The sequence below is a fragment of the Centroberyx gerrardi genome, chromosome 18 (assembly GCF_048128805.1).
Source record: "Centroberyx gerrardi isolate f3 chromosome 18, fCenGer3.hap1.cur.20231027, whole genome shotgun sequence".
NCBI classification, from domain to species: domain Eukaryota; kingdom Metazoa; phylum Chordata; class Actinopteri; order Beryciformes; family Berycidae; genus Centroberyx; species Centroberyx gerrardi.
Genome location: NC_136014.1, coordinates 9,441,014 through 9,459,190, shown reverse-complemented (window position 1 = coordinate 9,459,190; position 18,177 = coordinate 9,441,014). Strand labels below are relative to the sequence as shown.

The 18,177-nt window shown below is 42.7% G+C and overlaps 1 protein-coding gene across 2 annotated transcripts in view; it reads right to left on the bottom strand.

Moving 5' to 3' along the window:
- Positions 1 to 9,373: 9,373 nt before the first annotated feature.
- Positions 9,374 to 18,177, bottom strand: part of LOC139928251 (glutamate receptor ionotropic, kainate 2-like) — a 55,502-nt gene continuing 46,698 nt past the window's right edge. For both annotated transcript variants that reach the window (XM_071920730.2, XM_071920722.2), the window contains exons 12-16: positions 17,601 to 17,719; positions 16,322 to 16,539; positions 15,836 to 16,061; positions 11,848 to 12,098; positions 9,374 to 9,538 (exon numbers count right to left, since the gene is read on the bottom strand). In XM_071920730.2, the coding sequence (XP_071776831.1) occupies positions 9,374 to 9,538; positions 11,848 to 12,098; positions 15,836 to 16,061; positions 16,322 to 16,539; positions 17,601 to 17,719 (979 nt within the window). The remainder of the gene's footprint in view (positions 9,539 to 11,847; positions 12,099 to 15,835; positions 16,062 to 16,321; positions 16,540 to 17,600; positions 17,720 to 18,177) is intronic.

Here is an 18,177-nt window from a genome sequence, read left to right as displayed (position 1 = left end):
ACCTCCTCCATGCAGTTTGTTACTTGCCACTGGTCGCACTAGAGTCACATGGCATTCTCAACCAATCACAGCCCTTGAAATGGCTCATCACTTGTGACTCCAAATATATCTTACAATCAAAGCCCTTTTTAAAGGCTTTTACCCAAGTTTTGAGAATGGGCGTGTTTGTCTCACACATCCAGGGTGAAGAGTGTCTGCCAGCCTGTGTGTCAGTACACACTCATCACTCAGCTGCAGACAGCCAGTGAATTTACCTCAGTTTGTTGGGCTAGCTATAGACATGTTGAATATGAAATATTTTACATTTCCGTATGAACACATTTTGAAAAGACATGGACTGTTGTTTTTAGTTTGTAAGTATTTTATCATAACCATTTTTTGTAACCACTTGATATGACGGGCATGAGGTGGACAAGAATAGGATTGTACTACACATACGCACAAGGAGTGCCTATCTATATGTTTTGTTTGTCTGACCCTATTACCAAATAGATATTTTCCTCTCTTCGGGCTCCATGGTAATGGCCTTTGTCAGCCATTTTGACAACCTCAGATAATCAGAAGTTGTAGGGTCTGGAGACGATGCCCCTTGTTGTTGTGAACTACATTTGTAGTTTTGAGTGGCATTATTAACACTTAACATGAAATGAGTAGATTTTGTACTAATAGTGACATTGCATAGAGGTCATTCTAAAAAATGTTTATGAAGATGAATATTATTATCAGTACTTTTTTTAAACGGAAACTAACTCATGAGATTAAAGATTGATTTTGGATATGACTGCAGTATTACAGTTAACACTCAGCTGAGAGAGTCACTATGTATTGCAGTGGGCCTACGTATGGAACTAAGTACCTGTTTATGCCAGTTATGAACAAAATACATGACCACAGTAAAAGATAGTGATATTATTGTTGTTAGTAGCTTTATATTTTCTTCCAATCAATGTAACTACTGATTGATCTCTTGTTTATCGTCCCGTTCAGTATTTGACTCAGCCAAGAACACCTCTCATACAGCGTCAGTGATTGTACAAGAAAATGATCTCCTTAAAGGTAATAATAATCAAATGTTGATTTTAGAGATTCGTCATGGCTGCATGTAGGATCACAAATAGTGCAATTGGTAGAATGGTATGATTTTAGAGTGGTGTGAAGATTTTATCATTAAGTTTTGAATTGAATTTTTGATACACAAGAGTCTAATCAACACAATCGTCAAAGATTTCACCTAAGATTTAAGTTTAAATATTACTCGAGGCCATTTGTGATCCTGAATGCACCAGATGTCTCAGCAGAAGGCTCGCTGCTCAGTTCTGAGTTTCAGGCCTGGAAAAGGGAAGGTGGTATTCTCACACGCAGGCTGCTGCCACAGAGTACAAAACCAAAAAAATCTAGAGAGTGGTGTCTTATCTGTTCAACCCCAATCCAAAATGCTGCGCTGTGGCTTCTTCATTTGAAACTTATCCCAGTTGGAGAGTCAGCGTTGGTGTATTTCCGCCCCTTAGCGATGGTAACAATGAGATAACATGTCAGACTCAGATGGTTTCACCTGGTCGTTGGAAATATGCACCATAAAATGTACGAATGGTCTATTGGCCTCAAGGCATTGTAGAGAAGATTGTATCACTCGGTTGACACCATGATAACTAAGATGATGATATCTGCTGTGAGGCTGAGATACATCATAAGAACTCTCTGGATTTTTTTTTATACTGTATGGCTTCTGCTTAAATCCATTTCTTTAAGTTCACAAGATAAGTGTAGGTGTTGGGTTGTGGGAGTTGAAAGGATAATTCCTGGTTTATATATATATGGTCACATGGTTCTTTTGCCTCAGCTTAGTCTAAGAGCTACTTGAAACTGGAATGCATGGTTTAGTTCTGTGGAAATTTGCTATACAGCCATATTGCAAAATTGAGCTACTCTTAATGCTAAATGAATTGGATTAATATTAACTACAAATTGTTTAAGTTGTTTTAAAACTGTACACATTGATCATAAAAAGTGTTGGCGTTGATTTAAGTTAATTTGGCCAAATATTATGCAACAAATTGTGAATACCCCTATATGTCCCCTTCATGTAGCATTAGCAGTGTCTAAAGTTTTGCTTGAGTGGCGATAAACTGGCTAAAATGAAACCATGCACACCAGTCACATGGTCCAAAGACTTCTCTAAGGCCCAAGAATCATATGAATATTATATAAATACATGACAAAAAAAGCGAATTATCATTAAAAAACGTATGAAAAGCCTTTGGAGACAGACAGGATGTACTATGCCATGATCCCAGACAGGGAACCTCACCAGTCCCTCTTCACTGCTCCCTCATGTGGTCGAACAGGAGATGACTGCAGACGGACTGAACTTCACATTACCTCAATTGCTGCCTTGTTGGCTGCTCTGTGCTTTGCCTTGACTGGAGAAACAATGTATTTTTGGGGGGAACATTTATGATGTCTATTTTTTTTTTTTAAAAACTCAACTCTTATCATGATTCACGTTGTGTTTATGTACATGAAATCATACTGGAACGTTGGACCTCTGAGGACCTAAATCCAACCAAGGCATTAAAGTGCAGATACCTCCTTGTATTGACTAGTAACCTCACATTTCTCATGTTCGTGTATGCTTTGTTTTTATTCTCTACATCGTGACTGGAGGGAGCGTTCTGTCGTCTCTCTCTCTGGCGTGCGCTGAGAGCCAAGCACTGATTGCTTTTGAATGGAAATAAAAAAATGTTCTTTTATGTGCATATCACTCATTATTTTAGCCCCAATATAAGTGTACTGCCTTTTTTATTTCTGTGAATCTTGGATTGGATTTTTAAATATGTCTTAAATGTTTTACTTGATTGGAAAATAAACTTATTATATTGGCATTAAAGTATGTATAGCCTATGATTTCCTAGTAGATGTGGGAGTGCTTTGATGCTTGCTTGGATATTGTTTTCCTCATAATTCAGATAGTGAAGTGGCTTGAAGTGGACCCCCATCTCCCCCATCTACACACACACACACACACACATGCACACTTTTTCAGAGCTATGAGGGAGATAGCAACAAAGAAGGGGAAGGAAGACACACAAAGAGTCTCTTCTCTCCTTATGTTACAATTTACATTTTCTGTCTCCCTACTGAAGCTTTTACAACTTTTTCTGTATTCTGACAATAAATACGTCATCTTTGTTGTCCTCTGTCACATATTTTGTTATTTTTGAGAAACAAATGACCATTAAAATCCACTTTTCTCTTAAACCACTAAAATGCTAACTGGCTAACCACGGCTATCGAAAGTCGGTCGCATGCTGTGATGTAAACATACACTTTACATATACATATATTATTTTAATTTGGAGACTTTTGTGTATGTTGTATGTATCTTGTATTTGTAATGTAGAAAGGCCTAGCAACACTTCAGTGTTTTTAACATTGGCTGCACAATGGAGACAAATCCTCACAGGATGTTACCAGGTGCTAGCGTTAGCTTGTTAGCTATCATTTTGTTTTCTCAACTATGCCACATAATTCCTGGCCACTTAGCATTTTGTGACCTTGGCTAAAGTCACTTTTTTATGATTGTGCAGTTGTCTGACAACAGACACAGTAAGATATATCAATGACAACACGTGCAGTATGATATATATGTCATTGAAACTCAAAATAAGTGATGATAGACTGAGTAGGAGCTGAAGGAAACACTTGACAAACCTCTTCCTCCTGCCTCCTGGTTGGACTCCGCTCCGCTCCTCTCAGTTCTCCTTTCCCTCCACTAGGGGGCAACCTCGTGCCGCTGTATCCCATTTCCCCCCCTCAGGCCTCTGAAGGACACAGCCAAAGCAGATTAATCACCCCGACACATCTGACTCACCAAAGACGCTGGTGTTTCTTCATAGCCCTCTCTATTCCCCGCGCCCGTGTTCATGCCGCTCTGCTCCTCTTTAATGGGCTGCAGCGCCTTCGCTTTTTATAACCAGCTGTCTCACTCTCTCTCTCTAAGCACATGAGGCTTGAGGGGGCACATTAAATGGACGGTCTTTGTTTACCGTCTCCCTTTGTTACTCCACACATCATTTTCCTATACGGCCACCCTTATTCATATACCATCTCTGGAGATAGTTTTGTCAAGGTCAGCTATTTTTACGGCGCAGGATATTGGAGGTGTGGGGAGCGGGCGATAAGAGGGAAGACGGGGAGGAGGAGATAGGAGAGAACTAAAGGATAAATACTGCTGGGCCTTTGCTGCGCCAGTACAGTGCGCGTTATCGGGGTGTCAGAGGAGAGGAGCGCAGAGGAGAGGAGAGGAGTGGATTTGGGGAGGGGGAGGAGGAGGAGGAGATGAGCGGAGCAGATTACTCCGTCTCCTCTCCGCTGTCTTCCCCTCCATCGTCCTATTCCTCATTCCTAAACAGCGTGTTGACCTTTGTAGTCCCGCCTCCAGGCTGTATGCTTTAACCTTTCCAGTGAGATAGAGGGGGCCCCTGCACAGGGAATACAAGATAAATCACAACTGCTGTCTGTTAACGCGACAGACAACAACAGACACCGGGCACGCAGGCTCCATATGCCCTTTGAAACCTTTGTCCTTTCTCACAAATCTTTCTCCTGTCTCTCTCTTACATGCACATACACACACACACACTCACGCACGCAGATGGCCATGCATCCATAATGACACATCATGTCCATGGCATCAGCACACTGGGCTATTATATCTACAAGTGCACCCTGAATAATTTATTCTTCATTAAAATGCACTATGAGTAATGACAGCCAGGAGTGTGTTTTTGGGGTATGTGTATTCTTTTTGAGTGAAACACAGCAGCCATTAGGAGTCATTTGTGGTCAATTTTGTATGATCAGCCATGCTCCAGAGGTAGAAAAAAACAGGAGATGTCCCATTTGCATTCTGTGCATTCAGAAATCATGTTGAAAGAGATCAAAGGGGACAGACAAAGAGATGAGAGAATCGACATCTTCCCGTCTCCATTTGGCTGCCTATGAGAGGAGGAAAATTACTTTAAAGCTGCTGGCAGGATGAAAGAAAGGGAGTTATGCCTGATGTATTCCTCCAGAGCTGGAATCAACAGTATGAATGACTGAGGAGGAGGAGGAGAGAGAGAGAGAGAGGGGGGGGGAGCTTAAAGGGGGATTTTGGTGAGGAACAAGAGTGCCATTTGACAACTGTGAACAAAACAACGTTTCCCTTGTGAGGTGATGTGTCTGGTTCAACACGCAACATTCAATTATTCCCGGTGTGCATAAAAGATGCCATGACAGATTTCATCAGTCATGACAGAAAGGAGTGGGCTGATTTGTCAGTCTGATGTCATCAGGCTGACCAGCACTGAATCTTAACTAGTCATTTGGTCTCACATTCAGTCTTACAGTCTTATTTTCCTTAAAACAAGTGAGCAAGCCAAAGAGAAAATCAAATCGCCTCCAAACTCCCCATTAGTTTGTCTCGCCCTATACTCTAAGAGACGAACCTAACTAGCTCTGTCATCCTGCAGACAGAGCTGTCAAAGCGTCTCGCCCGCCATCCCAGTTACGCATAAAACAAATAGAAATGAAAACATTGTCAATGAAAGACTCGTGGGGTATGAATCACTTAGCGGGCTGTGCTCTTCCATTCTGCAGCTGCCACCCACCACAACACATCTGCCACTGGGAAAAACACTCCGGTAGAAAGCCACGTCCAAATGAATTGCTGCATGACACAAAGATCACTTCTTCAAATTGGAATTCATTTGCGATCGAAAGCCGGGTTCTTCCCCTGAGCATACGTGTAGCTGTGCAAACCCACGTACAGGTGGCAAATGGTGAGGGCTGTACATTTGCACACACACACACACACGCAAACAGAATGGACATATGCAAGCACACACACACACACACACACACACACACACACACACACACAGACACATGCATACACCTAGTTCCAGTAAGTCCATTTGATTCCTTTGTGTGGGGCCAATGGCTCTTCCAATACGCTCCCCATGCTATCTCTGTGCAGACACATGCCACTGCTGGGAAAGCTCCTAATGCGTACCAAATCATCACATTTCAACCAACGACGCCCGCCCGGCTCAGCCAGCTACTGCAATTCCCTTTTTATTGCATTTCCCCAGGATTTCATATTATACATGCTGAACTCCACAGAAAGGAGTCAAAGCTCATTTCTAGACCTGTGGAAGCTCTGAAATGTCTGGGAGACGCGAAGCCGCAGAGGGGGATTGGTCTACCCCAGGGCTGAATACTGTACCACAAATTGCTACTAGCTTTGTTGATATGATTACAAAGGGATCTGGGCCTCGTGATGACAAGCCATTAAATGATTTACACGAACCACGCCAGAAATGGGTAATTGGTTTATATTGGAGGGAGAAGGTACATGCACAAAACGATTGTTATTGCCTAATGATTTTTGTTTCGAGTACTTTTGTAGCGGGCACTTTTTTAACGATCTGCTCCTTTTACTTTCACATGAGTACATTTCCAGATGAGAACTCTGTCAGTTTTACTTGAGTGAACTCTTCTGCACTCTGAGATCCACAAGGCCTCCCTTGTTGTTGAGAGGAACGTTCAGGGTTATTTTCCCAATTTAAACCCCAAGACAAAGACCCATCTAGCCAATTGTAAGTTTTCAGATGAGTGATATTTTCAAACATTATTATCTTTATGTGAACTGCAATGCTGTGTATACTCATAGTGAAATAACTGCAATCTTGGTTGTGTACTTTCAGGTGTTTCAACATTCAAGTTCCAAAGTATTTGTACTGACTATACAAGTGCATGTATGCTGGTTCTTGGTCTGGGATCTTGAATTATTAAAATCATTGGGAAAGGAGCAGAGGAATACGTTTTGCTCTTGACAAAACCTTCCTTGGCAAGTGCTATTAGCCTATAATGTCTCTATGACACACCAAAGTCACATTCAGAAAGCAATTTTCTGTCCACAACACAATTTCACCCATTAATTGCCTAATGAACAAGATGTTATCCAAGGATACCTTTCCAATGACCACTTAGGAGGAGGAAGAAGAGGTCTTAATATGATGGAAATAAGTGTGACAGACTAAACGGTCCCTGTTGAATGTACTGACGCATGCTCTGACCTTCCCTGTCAATCTGGAGGGCAGACAGGGTGGCCATTTGTGTTGTGGCAGGCTGAGCTCGGGCTGCAGAAATGGTTTTCATCATTACTCCCAGAAAACCTTGTCAGAAAACGCAGGGCCGTCTGACCGCTGCCTGTGGGAGGCAAATAACAATGAACAATGAGAGAGCGAGCGAGTCAGAAGGCGTCGAACATTCACGGGCCCTTTTGTCAGGTTGTGCAGGCTACCGTGAATCACTGTGAATTATATATTTACAGTCATCTGGATTTCTGTGATTTCAGAGGGAAATAACAACCGCTGGAAACTCTGCGGCCACATTAAAGAGATTTCTTCCAGTTGGCGCCCAAACAGTGGTGCAAAGCCAGGTGTGCAGACAGACGGACGGACGGATGGACAAACAGCCGGCCAGCCATTCAGAAAGATAGCTGCCCAACATAATAACAATCTCAATTCGATTAGCAATTTAGCAATTACCTAATGTAGTCATTTCTTGAGATGATACAAATCTGTCTTTGGATATCTAATCAATTCGAGGAGGCTGACATTTGAAAAAATTGCAAGGCATAACACTCATAATGATGCTTGATGGCGCAGTTGATGCACTCCAAAATGAGTTACCAATATATCTCCCATTTTATGGCCTGGAGTTTCATACGATAGCGGAATAATATGAAAATGTTTTGTCAATAATATCAGGCAAATAAACAATCATGACTTCTTCTTTAATGACATTATTTGTAAAACCTTGCATCAATGTCAAACAAATTCCATGAGCTCATATTTGTTTTCAACAAGACAGCCTTTTGGAATCTTTTCCGATAAATGTTTCCAGTTATTCAATCATTTACACTTGTACCACTAGGTCTAGCTGGGTGGAAAATGACAAGCAATACTGGTAGAACACCAAATAGTTTCAGGACTGTGTCTTCCCTGTCACTTTTCATAAAGTGTATTTGTGTGTGTGTGAAATAACTCATTAACTTTATCCACTCATGTAGCAGAGATGTTATCAGTAGCGTTGGCCCTTGTGTGTGTGTGTGTGTGTGTGTGTGTGTGCGTGGTTTCTGTCTCTTAAATCCCTGGAAATGACATCTTGAATGACTAAACTAGATAGAGAAGGAAGACAGGGGCAGTGATAAAGTAACCTAAGGTAACCTACCAAGTATGCTTGTCATCTCACAGCATGGAACAGAGCCGACAGACGAGAGACTGAAGCTCTGAAAGATGAGAGAGATGAACCCTACACAGCAGAATTTGAAGCCCCATAGCCACCAGTTGTCAGAGTTTGAGGGCTGAGTTGGTATCTGCTACATATTATGTCCACAGGAGGGGCTACCATGATACAAAGTACTACAAAACTTGTTCTTGTACAAAAAACAAACAATTTTTTGTAGAAATCCTGCATTTAAACAACAACTGATACAGACTGAAAACTGCAGACCGTGTGTAAGGACGGACATGAATGAGAATTTCGACAGTATACATTGCTTGTAGAGGCATTGAACGTAATAGGCATGGCAGAAAGTTCCTTACAATGGCAGAACTTTGGCACGATAAAGGCATTACAGAAGAAAACAATGAGTACAAGGTCAGCATTGATGATTTCAAACTAAATAGCTCTTTTATACATCGGATCATAGTAAACCATTTGGCACTGACTAACACTCCCTTTCCTGTTGTGAGATTAGTGTTGCTCAAATCATTGGAAAGAAATTGAAGGGAGGTACCAATGGGGTCACACACATGGAGATAAGACAAAAGTGTATTGACATCAACAGAAGAGACTACATCAAACTTATCTCGAGGTGTTACTGTCACAATAGTTTTCCGTTCTGCGCAATTGTCAAGTGTGTAAGATGAGTGTGTGTGTGTATATGTGTGTGTGTGTGTGTGTGTGTGGTATATGTGTGTAAATCCACTGCCAGTGAGGAATAGACCTATGTTTCGTCCCAAACCCGCTCGCGTCCCCTTTGAGTTCACACACAGACCGACCCAACCCACGAGTCCTTTTTTCAGATCCCTCCCGTCACCATGAAACTCCTTTCAAAAAGTGAACGTCACAGTGAGGTGACACTGCCAAGGTATCTATATTTCCACAGGAAACATCTGTCTACGAAAGCAAGTGGGGGCAAAAGGAATACTGTTTTGACCGCTAACCTATGTCCGTGGTTAAGTCAGCGTGAGTTTGACCCCCCTCTCCCCTCTCCCCGGTGTTGCTGAGAGGGGGCGTTGTTTCAGGGTGCGTTCAGCGCTCAGGCCATGGTCTCCTTTCCCGGGAGTCTCCTGTCGTTGAACGTGTGCATGTTAATGACCTCCTCCGTCTTAACGATGACGGGCGGCTGAGGCTTCTGCTTGAGCCGGCGCTGGCACTTCAGAGACACCCGCAGCTCGTCCACCATGGCGCTGCAGAACGACCGCTGCAGAGGACAGGGGGAGAGAGGCAGAGCCGTTAGCTGTGACCACGCTGTACGCCAGTGATTCTCAACCTTTTTCATATCAAGGACCCCTAATTTAGTCCACATCAGGGCCACGGACCCACATTTGATGAGATTTTGCCTCTCGGACCCAAATCGGAGAATATTTTTATTGTTAGATATGATTTTGTCCAGAATTCCATGACTATCTGTATTGTAGGTAGAGAGATAACAGTGAAACTATGATCAAAATAATCATTCTTCTGCATTCTCTAATTGTGTTAACTTCTTGTAAATGAAGTAATGAATGGTGAAGTTTAACACTTAATTTGCTGGAGATCCCCTGGAACCCCCTCAAGGACCCCTGGTGGTCCCCGGACCCCACGTTGAGAACCACTGCTGTATGCCACGCTGCTCAAACCTGCACAACTGTAGTGCTGAATATAGCCGATATTCGCCTTTTATTCAATATCGGATGGATATAATGGAGGCTCCTCCCTGACCACAGCTGCATAAAAACAGTCTAGAAAACCTGCAATGACAGATTTTATTCATTCATTTAATTGTTCAAGAATTTTTTTGAAAACAAACCCTTCATTTAAAGGCTTAATTTATCCCAGTTTCCTCCACTATTGAATAGGTGTGGTGGGTCACATTGCCTTAAGGAAGTGCTAACACTAAAATAATTTTATTAGTCTGGGTTTCAATTGAGAGTTTTAGTGTCCCTTCGTGGTCTGAATGCTGTTTCAGAGGCTTTTCCATGCTGCCAAGGATAAAATACTGGGAGGAACACTGAATGCTTGTATTTTTTTGGCATGCAAATGGGGAAAAAATGTATGGATATAGAAGATATTGAATACTGGCACAAAACATCGGCTATCAGCTTCAGTAGAAATTTATCAGTATCGTATCGGCCTTCAAAAACTCATATCGGTCAAACCCAAGTAGAGTGATATGTGTAGTCTAATTTCCATAGTATGTCTTGCACTGTATATGAGGTTGTGTTGTTTTTGCACAATGTATATACTGTGAAATCCTGTAAACTGTCACTATGTTTCTGCAGCAATGTCACCAAGACAAATTCCTATACATGTACTTGCTGATTATGGTAATTCAGATTCAAATTCTTAAAGAAGGTGGGAGGGTAAAAGATATGGAAAGAGGAGGGAGGTGCAGAGAGGGGCAGAGCATTAAGCTATTATTTTCCTACATGTTTGTGTAAGTGTGTAGGTGTGTTACACATAGACAAATATGTGTAGGTGGCTTATGTACAAGGTACTTGTGTTTTTTTCTCCCCTTTTACACACATTTCTCTGACGTGAATGAGATGTTTTGTATATGCGGGGAAAAAAAAGAATAATTACAATTTGCAAAATGAAAGAAGAGAGAGGCAGGAAGGGTGAAAGAAAGGATATGGATGAGGGTGGCGGGGAAAGGAGGGGGGGGGGAGTGAAAAGATGGAGATGATAGGGTGGAGGAGGCTGGGAGGAAGAGAAAATGGAGAGGGAGAGGCTTGTTGTCAGGATGTAAATTACAAACACCTTGGCAGTCTAGAGGACGTGGCATTTTTCTCATTTGCAAATTATTCGAATGTTGTGACCCAGTCTAGCGGTTCTTGATTAATGATAGCTAAGATGTGCTGGGCGACGTCTGCAGCCGGTGAAAAAAGCCAGAAATTAATTACTGTTACAACAAAGTAACACGGCACTACGCTGTGCTAATTGTGTAGATGTAAATAATTAAAACGCATTATCAAAAGGACTTTTGCAATTATCTGGAAACATAATTGCAGGAATAAGTACACTAGAATGCATGCATACTCCATGCTGTGTGATGAATCATATTGCAATCAGTTTAAAAATAGAACCCTGGAAGAACAATATGAAATATATTCACTCCTGGCGAGGAAGAAACATAACTAAACAGAGGCTGCAAATATGCTGCGTTGTATGCATGGTGAATGTTTTCATTTTCAGACAAATCACCTAATTAAATTCCTGCACCTGCAAAAAGAACAAATATACAGGTATACAAAAAAAAAATATATATATATATATATATATATGCAAAGATGTACTACATTATGTATGAGCTGTACAATGATATATTTGTGTTTAGTTTAGTTTAGTTTTAGTTTAGTTTAGAAGTTTGTTTTAAGAAAATTAGACATAGAAGGTCAAATGTGCTGGAGGAGTCAAAGAAACCCAATTGAGATGCTCCAAAATAAAAGAAAAAAGCTGAAAATGATAAATAGAAACATCAATCCTCCAGTGAATGAAAGCATGCATCACAAAGCAAACCAACTGCTGTACCTTCTCCAGCTGGGCGTTCTGTTTGGACTTGTAAAGCACCTCCCCGACAGCCACAAACACAGACAGCACCAGTCCTGCAGCCAGCACGATGAAGATCCCCCCGATGTTCTGCACCCCCAGAGCGCTGGCCTCCTTGCTCTCCTCCTCCGGACAGCCGTTGCCTCTCCACCACTTCTCCTTCATCATGTGCAGCTTCCCCTCCTCCTGCAGCTGCAGAATGGCTATGGTGATCTTGTCCCTGTATGGGGAGCCTGCGGGGACCAAAACAGGACACGAGACCCGTGGATATGGATAATAGCCAAATATGGATAAACGGATTATGCCTGGCACAAGTCATTGTTGGGTGGATATATATAGCCGGTGCTGGTGGGTGTATGAAACAAGTTGTGGGCTTGCATGTGATCATAACCTGTCATGTTATTGTCAGCCGCTTAGAAGGACTTTTTTGTAAGTCCTTTTCCAGATCCCACTAATCCCTATATTCAGAGACTGATTCCAAAATTCTCACTCCTCTCTGCAGCGTGAATTACAATGCACAGGGAGCTGGCAACAAAGACTTGGCTGTGTGTCTGTAGAAGCAGTGCTGCTGTTGATTCTGACGAATTAGCAGAGTGCGTGTGCGTGCTTGCATATGCCACAAATAATGTGCATATAAACAGGGAGGCCCAGTGGGGTGCACATTGTGTGGGTGTACATGTGTGTGTAGTGTGTTCATGTGTTTGGGATTATGTACGCATATCTGCGTGTGATAGGGTTGTTCTATCAGTGTGTGTTTATTCATGTTAATGCCATGATGAGCAAAAGTCCCCAAATCCACAGACAGTGGGAGGACGCTAGAATTAGCGACAGCGCATTAGGACACAGCGGGTGCCGTCATGATCAAAGGAGGAGTAATCGTCGCAGAGTGCCTGAGCGGGGTTCGCGTTCCTCTCCCATCCACAGTGTGACACACACAACACAAGGCCGGGCCGCCGCGCACACACTCTGCCCCCCGACCAAGCCGAGAAAGATTAATGCTTACTGCGAGCGTTCATGTTTCATTTATAGAAGGCTGCTTTAAAAGCTTGTTAGTGTATTTATGTGATTATGTGCGTAGTGCGGCTTGCCTGTGCTTTTACATTTACATTTTAGGCACTTAGCTGATAAATTAAAATAGATGCAACAGTAGGATGAGGTTAAATTCTTAGTTTGCCAACATTACATGTGAGGACTAGTAAGGAGTGCAAGGGCCAAAGCCACAGCCCTCAGATAATATACATACATATATGTATATATATATATATATATATATATATAGGGAACATTATGTGTCCCTAGAATGTTCATTTATAATACATATAATATAATACAATACATATAATTTCATAAGCACAGTGGTGTTTTGCACTTTGACTCTGGGTGGAAATGGTAAAAGCACTGAATATGGCTCTAGGTAGCAGGGGGAATCACTAAGCCTGTTGTTCTCATAAAGTCTTCCCTGTCAGTTCCTTTGCTTTCCTCTCTGTCTCTCTCTCATCTATCATTTATCTGTTGCCATCCATCATCCTTTCATCTTCGTGTCTGTACATATTTAGATTGACAAAGGAGACATTAATCCAGAATTGAAAATTACAGCGACTGCCGCTGATTCTCGCACAGCACATCTGTGTTTGTTTCTTTGTTCATAAACTGTGTGACCTAGGGTTTTTCTTTTTTAAAGTGTACCTGTCTGTATGGTGCATGTGTGTGTGTGTGTCTGTGTATGCATGTATGTGAGTATGTGAGTATGTGCATGTTCATTTGTGAGTGTGTTGAACTAAAGACAATGACCTAAAGGACATATGTATGTGCATATGTGCATGTACAATATGTACTGTTCTGCATACATAGTCGTGTATATGCATGTGCATGTGCACGTGCACGTGCGCGTGCAGGGCATACGCACGCTTCATTTGAAGATGAGGGATCTATCAAGTATCTGAGTCCCCTGATCCTCGCTCCGCTCATATTTCAAATGATTAATGATGGCCTAACAAAGCAGGCCTTGGATAAATGCTAATAGGATGGGTCCTTAGAGAGGAGGATATGGAGAGAGGGGCCCGGGCGAAGGGAAAAGCGCTGTGCTTGACACACTGTGCATACACAACTACCTGACAGATGTTCAACACCAGAGGACATCCATCACTCCCACACTGTCTGGCTTCAAATATTAATGTGATCACTGTTTAAGTCGATAGCTGTGCAGATGACGCATATGCGTTTTGGGAATAGGCTGTGTGAAAGCCGACAGGCACTAAAAGGTTAGGACTTATTATATGGCTCGCTCTGGTTTATTGCTGTAACTGCCCTGTGGGGAATGAGCGGCTAAACACTGTTTAGCGGGCCAAAAGGTATGGGTTAAAGGTTTACTAAATGATCCAAGTTCACACTTAGCTTCCATAGTGTTTGGGACAAGGACACGGGAAGAGAGGGAATCCAAAATGACAAAAGCCACCCTCTGAAAAAAAAGACACCTATTCTTCCGAGAGGATTGCTGGCATGAAAATAGAACTCATTATGAATTCATGAAGTAATTAGCTATCTTAAGACCTTTTCCTCTCACAGTAGTAACATTTTAGAGGATGTAATCAGCTCAATTTCTGAAATACTGAGCAATGAACATCAGGATTATAGATTTAAATGATTTAGTGAGCAACAAGAACTTTGAGAACAGGCATTTTTTTTATCATTTATCACTGAACGCCTACTGCCTAATTAAAGCTATTTGGGATATATTTGGTCATATATTTGGAGCTGTTTATGACACCGTCGGAATGGAAAAGAAGACCTGATCCACGTTCCGGCTCTCGGTGTCCATTTCAAGGTCATTATGGAACCGCAGCGGGGCTATATTTCAGAGCATCGCCTCAACTTTGTTACAGCCGTGGCAATCACGGCATCCCCGCAGATCCATAACTGCCCCGTCCTCATCAGCAATAGGCAGGTCCAGATGTGGATGGCGAGAATTAATCCGCCATATTTTGATGGCCTTCATATCACTGATGATAGATGCGGCCATTACAGCGGGTTGCAGTGGTCTCCGCGGCCTCGTCACGGCCGCGCTAACCTCCGTGACACCGGGATTGGAACCATCAGCAGCTTTCAGCCAGGCTCCCCTGGAGTGCCAGCGATGTGAGCCGCACATTCATTTCCCTGGCACCAGACTGCTTTATATGCCACAAAATTGTCACCATCATGCAGGGAATGTGTAATGTATGATACTGTTTGCTGAAATGCCAAATGAAAAAAAAACAAAACCCAAAACTAAACAGTGCTGTTGATGTTTTTAGCTCTTCTGCCTCATCATAGGATAATATTGCTTTGAAATGTCAAACATCACGATACCAACTCCTGAGAACACTTAGGTTAAATAAGTAGTTGTAAACAATTATTGGTGCTGGTTTAATACTCCTGGATTTGTGTGGTTTAGCGCATAAGCGCAATTCAGACAGTGTCAGGTAAGTTGTAAGTCACAGGGAATTGCGCTAAATCGACTTTCAACTCGCTTTCTGTTATTGTTTCACTGTTTTGCACTCACTATATTGTCTTATGGGAGGAAGTTAAAACATAGCATTAAAAGTTCTGCTTCTGCGTCTTAAAAGGTCTGCCTCTTAACACTGAAAATAATCCCATAAGGAGATCATTAGGGAGAAGAAATGGGTCTTCCTTCTTGCTACTGCAGAGCTCAAATGGTGCCTGTTTCTTGAGCCTAGGGCGCACTTTAACCTTATCCATAAATTCAGCCTCTTCAGCCATTCTCTTGTCATTAAGCTGGATCCTTTACGGCTCATTCTGTCCCACCGTTACAACCGTGACCCCATCAATAAAGGTTAACCCTTTCGTTCTCGCAGCATCTCCATCAGCCGCACTACATGCCTGTATCCCTCGCATAATATCCTTCCCCCTCCCCCTGTAGCAGTTCATACGCTTCATAACACAGCCGGCAACACAGAGGTTCGAGGTCGTTTACCCATCGGCGTTCCCACTCCGTAGGCCTTGGAGTCCATGAGGCCCCCGATCTGCGTGAGGTTGCAGTTGCGCTGGGTGACGAACTCGATGGTGGTGGACTCCATGAGGAAGGCGTAGTCGGAGGTCAGGACGCGCTGGATGCCCTCGTCCACGTTCTTGACCATCACCGAGTGCCTCCTGCTGTTCATGAACTCCCACATCTTGTCATAGGTGGAGATCTTGGTCTTCTGCAAGCAACCGGAGAATAGAGGAACTGAGACTGAGATATGCACTATAGAGATGCTGGTAAACTCCAAGTCTGCTGCTGTTATGGTAACAGTGCTTCAGCATCTGATTTTTAACTCTGCAGGCCATTTGGTTGATATAAAATTGATTTGCGAAACAAAAAAGGCACACCCACACACATTACTATCTCTATGAAAAGGACCAAAGAAACAGGAAGAAATTTTATAAACCACCAGCTGTACCACCAGCTACAAGGAGCTACCTTGAAGAAGGTCATGGTGGAACCATCCTCCACCACGCCATAGAGGATCTTGGTTTGCTTGGCCAGGTCGTCGGCCGAGTCTATGGGCGACTCCATCCTCTCCACAGTGAGGAAGGCAGCCAGGTTGGCCGTATAGGAGGAAATGATGATGAGGGTGAAGAACCACCAGATGCCTCCCACTATCCGAGTCGACAGGGCCTTGGGCATGAGCTCTGAGCCTGGGGCGAGGGAGGTGGAAGGAGTGAACATTACACTGCAAAAAATATTCATCCTAGCAAGTGGTAATTCAGTTGTAAAATAAGATTTTTATTGAACCAAGTAAAAAAAAACACTGCGGAATGGATGAGATAGTTTCACTTCTTTTGAAAGTAGCTGAACCTATTTCAAGAACTTTCTTAATAACTTGAAATGAGGAAGATTACTCCACTTATTTCAAGATCGTGTCATTTGAGAAAAACTCTCAAAACAAGATGATTGTTCAAGTGAAATCATCTTGTCTCAGTCACAGTTTACTCCATTATTACACACAGGAGATAGTTCAAAGCACATTTTGTCGGCTTGACTGTAGGATCACGTTTCACTTGTTCAACTTACCAGCTCTACAAATCAATCATACCAAATCAGACACATTCAGTATCATTCATCAACAACAGTCTGGAGAAGTGACAGGCTGGTTGGGCCAGAGAGTCATGTACCCAAGGTAACCTCACATCCTGACTCCACACCCCACTGATCTCTAGGTGCTGATAGGCCGAGGGCAAGAGGAGAGGACACTGGGTAGTGTGACACTGTAAGATGAATGGACTGTAATTACTGTCATAAACTGCATATTTGAATATATAGTTGACATTAGAAAATGTCACTAGTAGTGTTATTTTATGATGTTATCGGTATATGTGAGCTATGCTTGATAGAAACAATTGAATCTAATTTGCCTCATATTTGTATACATGTTATACTTTCAAAGGGAAGTTCATTTTGCTATTACGTTTTTAAGTGGTATGTGGACTGTTCAGACCTTTCTCTATCATCAGCCACTGTATTATTATATTAAGCTTAATATAGTTGTACTTTTTGTTACTGTGAGCTGAGTTATTTTTACAACGATTAAACTAAAAAGTCATGACATGCACATTTCCTCTGTCTTCCTAGCAGTGGACCCCAGAGGTCTCTCTCTGTTGCCGCTGGCTCGGCTAAAACCGCCCAGCCCTCAGAGACAGTGGGATGCAGAGCGCTCCAGCTCCACAGAGCAACAGCAGCCACAGGCTGAGGCAACTACCTTGCTGCATGAGAGCCCCAACTCCAAACCAGAAACTATTGAGCAGCGTAAAATTGTTTTCCACTACGTCCGAGTCCGGGTTGCATGGATGCGGGTTGTACCACTCGTACGGGCTAAACCTGTAAAGGAGAGAGCACAAAGACACATCAGAGCACAAAGACACATCAGCGCAAAAGGCACAGTACAGTTTATTCCCTGGTGCAGATGGCAAATAAAACATAAATGTTAAAACAATGTGAGAAGCCGATTGTTGAGGAGAACGAAGAGAATGTCAATGTGTGCGATGTTGTGTTGTGGCCTCGGGGTCGGAGCTTCTGCGGGAACTAAAGCAAATCATTCACGCTTTCGCCGAGATCAACTTATTGGCATATTCAAATGCCTTCAGTTTATTGTGAGGGCAGATCAATAGGCTGGAATAACACTGTCACTGGTGATAATGTCCCGATGCCTGATGATCTTTGGAGCTCATTGGGATTCACTGACTCAGGAGCCTTAGTGTTTCCCCCCCCCCCCCCGGCAACCCACCAACCTTATCTCCACAAATCACCCACTGTTGCCGTGCCGACACACATCCTCC